The sequence below is a fragment of the Limulus polyphemus genome, unplaced genomic scaffold (assembly GCF_000517525.1).
Source record: "Limulus polyphemus unplaced genomic scaffold, Limulus_polyphemus-2.1.2 Scaffold209, whole genome shotgun sequence".
Lineage (NCBI taxonomy): Eukaryota > Metazoa > Arthropoda > Merostomata > Xiphosura > Limulidae > Limulus > Limulus polyphemus.
Window position 1 is genome coordinate 254325 of NW_013665819.1, and position 4559 is coordinate 258883.

Below are 4559 nucleotides of genomic sequence, written 5' to 3' on the forward strand. Positions count from 1 at the left end.
GAATTAATTTTGCTCCTTCGCATTTAGTAATATAGTTTTTTTTCTTTAGAAATGAATGTTTGTTGCTGTTGTTCATACAACACTGTTGCTACCAGCCACTGTTGATCGCTAAAATTGTGTAATCGGATGTAGCCTCAACCAAGCCCTTCGACCAAAAGGCCAGATGAACAAATTCGTGTTGGTCTGCTTGCTCATCGATCAGCTGACTCTACGCGCCTGCGTATTGGTCGCTTTACTGCAACGTGCCAAAGAGGCAGTAGAAACGTCGAGATGGGAGGGTACCCCTGCTGCAAGAGGACCCCTGTAAGTGGAGGAATGGCTCTATATAAAGGGGTCCATCGTTCTCCCACCCTCCACATTAAACCGCCGGACACTGCTGAAAGTCCAACAGCCGGCCGAATCACTGAAACGGGTGATATGCCAGGATGCAGGAATGTTCGCTCGCACTAGTTTCTAGTCTTGAGTGTTGGTATGCAACCTACACTGAACTTGATGTTTGAAGATCTGAAGGCCGTCCTGCTAGACATTCTTCTTAGCGCACTGATCAACCCCTGACGATAACTTGTAACGTGTATGAACTACTGCCCTTCAAGTCCTGCCGCATCTCACCACAAACATGCCACGATCTTTTTTAGTCAAAAAAGGAAAACAGACTGTTGACCACTGTAACCGATGGCCCTACCGCCAGCCGTCCAGTCCTACCGAGGCGACCACTGCCCCCAGTCCCCCTCCGGGTATTCCAACCTTGACCATCAGCTGTAGTGACGGTGAGTTAACTGAACATTTTCACCATAAGCTGTAATGATGTTAGATTTAGTTAATTTGTTTTACTTCAATATCCTTATTAACCAGCTGTAGTGAATTAACTTAATACGGTAGGGTTTATGTCGAAACTTGTAAGATAGGACTGTACATTTATGCCAAGAAAAGTGACGCGCAGAAACGTACTCTAAGCTGAGTGTGTTAGAGACAAGATAATGAGAACACCCCAATTTAAGAAATTTTAAAAGTTCAATCACTAGTCGAGGTACAGTTGACGATGATAGTTTTCTGCTTTCTGAAGATTGAACATAGAGGCACAAGTAAGGGACTAAGGCTTGTATGTTGACTATAGTAGTTCTCTGCTTTATGGAAATTGGTCAGAGAAAAACAAGTAAGAGACTAAGACTTGTAGATAATAGACAATTGTCTATAGTAGTTTTCTGCTATGTGGAAATCTATCAGAGAAGAACAAGTAAGGAACTAGGACCTGTGCGTAATAGACAACTGATTATAGCAGTTTTCTGTGACAGACAGTTAAGCATGTAACATAACTGAGAGACTAGAACTTGTATACGATATTGTATATGTAAGAGATTGTTGCTTGGGCATTAAAATGGTCTGGCCTATCCTACGATCGTCATTTGAAACGGTAGATTGCACAGGATATTTAGAAGATTTTGTTTCAGCACTTGGATGGTGCTTTGAAGACCAGGTGGTTAAAGATATCTATAAATTAATTGCACAGTATATGCAAGTAGGTTTTTGCTTGAGCATTTCGGTGATATACTAGAGTATACGATGGTTACCTGAAACTGTAGGTGGATCAGTATACATAAGAAACTGTTGCTTGAGCATTTCGATGACATACTAAAGTATACGATGGTTACCTGAAACTATAGATGGATCAGTATATATAGGGTTATTTGAACATTTCGATGGTTACATGAAACTGGGGACAATATAGTGCGTTTGAAAGTATAAAATAAAATATGGCTTACTTGACGAATTATACTACGATACATTACTCTCCTAGTAACGCATATACCATACTGTAATGCTATGCGTTTTATAGATATTTCCTGCCTTAGCTTAATGTTTATAAATGGCGCAATCTTGTCAAAACCAAGACTGGAAATACTTTAACATTAATGTACAAGTTATAACCATGTAGTAGATATTGTCTAGCAAGACTGGGAGTACTTTAACATTAAGGTACAAGTTATAACCATGTAGTAGATATTGTCTAGCAAGACTGGTAATAGTTTAACATTAAGGTACAAGTTATAACCATGTAGTAGATATTGTCTAGCAAGACTGGGAATACTTTAACATTAAGGTACAAGTTATAACCATGTAGTAGATATTGTCTAGCAAGACTGGTAATAGTTTAACATTAAGGTACAAGTTATAACCATGTAGTAGATATTGTCTAGCAAGACTGGTAATAGCAATATCTACTACATGGTTATAACTTGTACCTTAATGTTAAAGTATTCCCAGTCTTGCTAGACAATATCTACTACATGGTTATAACTTGTACCTTAATGTTAAAACTACCAAGACTGGGAAAGTTCATATATCGAAAACACTGCCTTGAAAGAATTATCTTAGACTCGCACACAACAAAGAAGGAGTTCATCTTATTTAAGACAACAAATAGCAAGAAATATTGATAAAACATTACCTAGAAGCCCGTTCAATTGTTTAATAAACAATAGATTTATCATATTTGTAATGAAGATCAAATAGAGTGCAAATAAGTCACCAAATATGCTGAATCACATATACAATCCAATGTTAATTGCATCTTATTGTGAATTTTTCCTCAAGCTAACTCTGCTCAACAGGAAAGCTCGAGTCTTGGGCGTCAGAAATGTTCATATAGGGTCTGAATTCGAATATACGCAAGTAACTTACCATTGCTTGTACAAATCAGTGCGTAATTATATACTTAATTCCTAAAGCATAAACCAGCTATCATTTTGATTTTCAACAGTACAGTTGCCAAGTAAAAAAGCGCAAACTTAAATTCTTGAAAGTTATATATATTTTTCATCTTTTTTATTTTTAAGTAAGACTGTTATCGCTTCATTTTAAAGCAGCAAATATAAAATAAAATTGGAGATATGAAAATGTTTGTTTTGAATACTATTGAAAGACTAGATAGTATATTAAATTCATGTAGGGAACAAATATTGTTATATATTCTGTTGAAAATTATATACTTATGTTTTGTGTGATGTGATCTATTGCCATAACTCTCTAAAATAACTAGCAAGTGGAACTTAATATAGTATAATTTAGGTACTTTCTTTTTCTTAGGATATAATGTCCCGCGGTGGGTCAGCGGTACGCTTACGGGCTTAACACGCAAAAATCCAGGATTCGATAACTTGTGGTGAACAGAGCGCAGATGACTTATTGTGTAGCTTAGCGCTAAAACACAATAACTTAAATACATCATAACAAATCATACTAATATGATGTCGCTTGTATTAAATCATGGGAAGATGAAATATTTCAGTTCTTTAAAGCACTGTAATTGGACAATTTAGCTATACTTTAATAGATGCAATCCAGTAAACAATTTCAAATATGTTTTACCAAGTAACACATTTGTCTATTGACTTCTGAGAACTCTTTGCATTAAAAAAATACTAACTTGCTTATTTATAAAGTAAGATTTATCTCAATGCAAGTAGATATAGTACTTATATCATGATTGGTTTCTTTTAGTCTTCTACCTGGCGAGCTAAGCTAAACTGATATTCACTTTACGAGTCCAACGCGAAACACACAAAAAAATATTTTATACATTTCACATGTCTGTTTCTTAGCAACTAGTGCTTGTGACCTCTTTAATCACACCTTATGCGCTTCACATGTCTGTTTCTTAGCAACTAGTGCTTGTGAACTCTTTAATCACACCTTATGCGCTTCACATGCCTGTTTCTTAGCAACTAGTGCTTGTGAACTTTTTAATCACACCTTATGCTCTTCAAATGTTTGTTTCTTAGCAACTAGTGCTTGTGAAATCCCTGATCACATCTTATTCACTTCAGATCTCTGTCACTTAGCAACTAGTGCTTGGGAATTCTCTAATCACACCTTATTCACTTCATATGTCTGTTTCTTAACAACTAGTGCTTGCAAACACTTTAAAGACACCTTATGCACTTCGCATATCTGTTTCTTAGCAGCTATAATGGTTGTGAATTCCCTCATCACACCTTATGCGCTGCAAATGTCTGTTTCTTAGCAGATAGTGCTAATAAACCCCCTAATCACACCTTTACGCTTTATATGGCGGTTTCTCGGCAAGTAGTGCTTGTGAATTCCATAATGACACCTTATGCGCTTCACATGTCTATTTATTTGCGACCGGTGCTTGTGATGTTGTTAATCAAACCATATGCACTTCATATATCTGTTTCTTAGCGATCTGTGATTGTGAACTTCTTAACCACTCCTTATGCAATTAACATATCGATTTCTTAGCATCTAGGTCTTTTGAACTCTGTAATTACACCTTATGCGCTTCACATGTTTGTTTCTTAGCAACTAGTGCTTGTGAACTCTTTAATTACACCTTATGCGCTTCACATGTTTGTTTCTTAGCAGCTAGTGCTTGTGAACTCTTTAATTACACCTTATGCGCTTCACATGTTTGTTTCTTAGCAACTAGTGCTTGTGAACTCTTTAATTACACCTTATGCGCTTCACATGTTTCTTTCTTAGCAACTAGTGCTTGTGAACTCTTTAATCACACCTTATGCACTTCACATGTTTGTTTCTTA

The 4559-nt window shown here is 36.5% G+C and overlaps 1 protein-coding gene across 3 annotated transcripts in view; it reads left to right on the forward strand.

Moving 5' to 3' along the window:
• Window positions 1–300: 300 nt before the first annotated feature.
• LOC106478406 (transcriptional repressor scratch 2-like) overlaps window positions 301–4559 on the forward strand; it is a 38792-nt gene continuing 34533 nt past the window's right edge. Inside the window, exon 1 of one of the 3 annotated variants that reach the window (XM_022382003.1) lies at window positions 301–767. In XM_022382003.1, the coding sequence (XP_022237711.1) occupies window positions 617–767 (151 nt within the window). In that variant the 5' untranslated portion in view covers window positions 301–616. The remainder of the gene's footprint in view (window positions 768–4559) is intronic. The other 2 variants (XR_002609885.1, XR_002609884.1) reach the window with 2 other exon arrangements.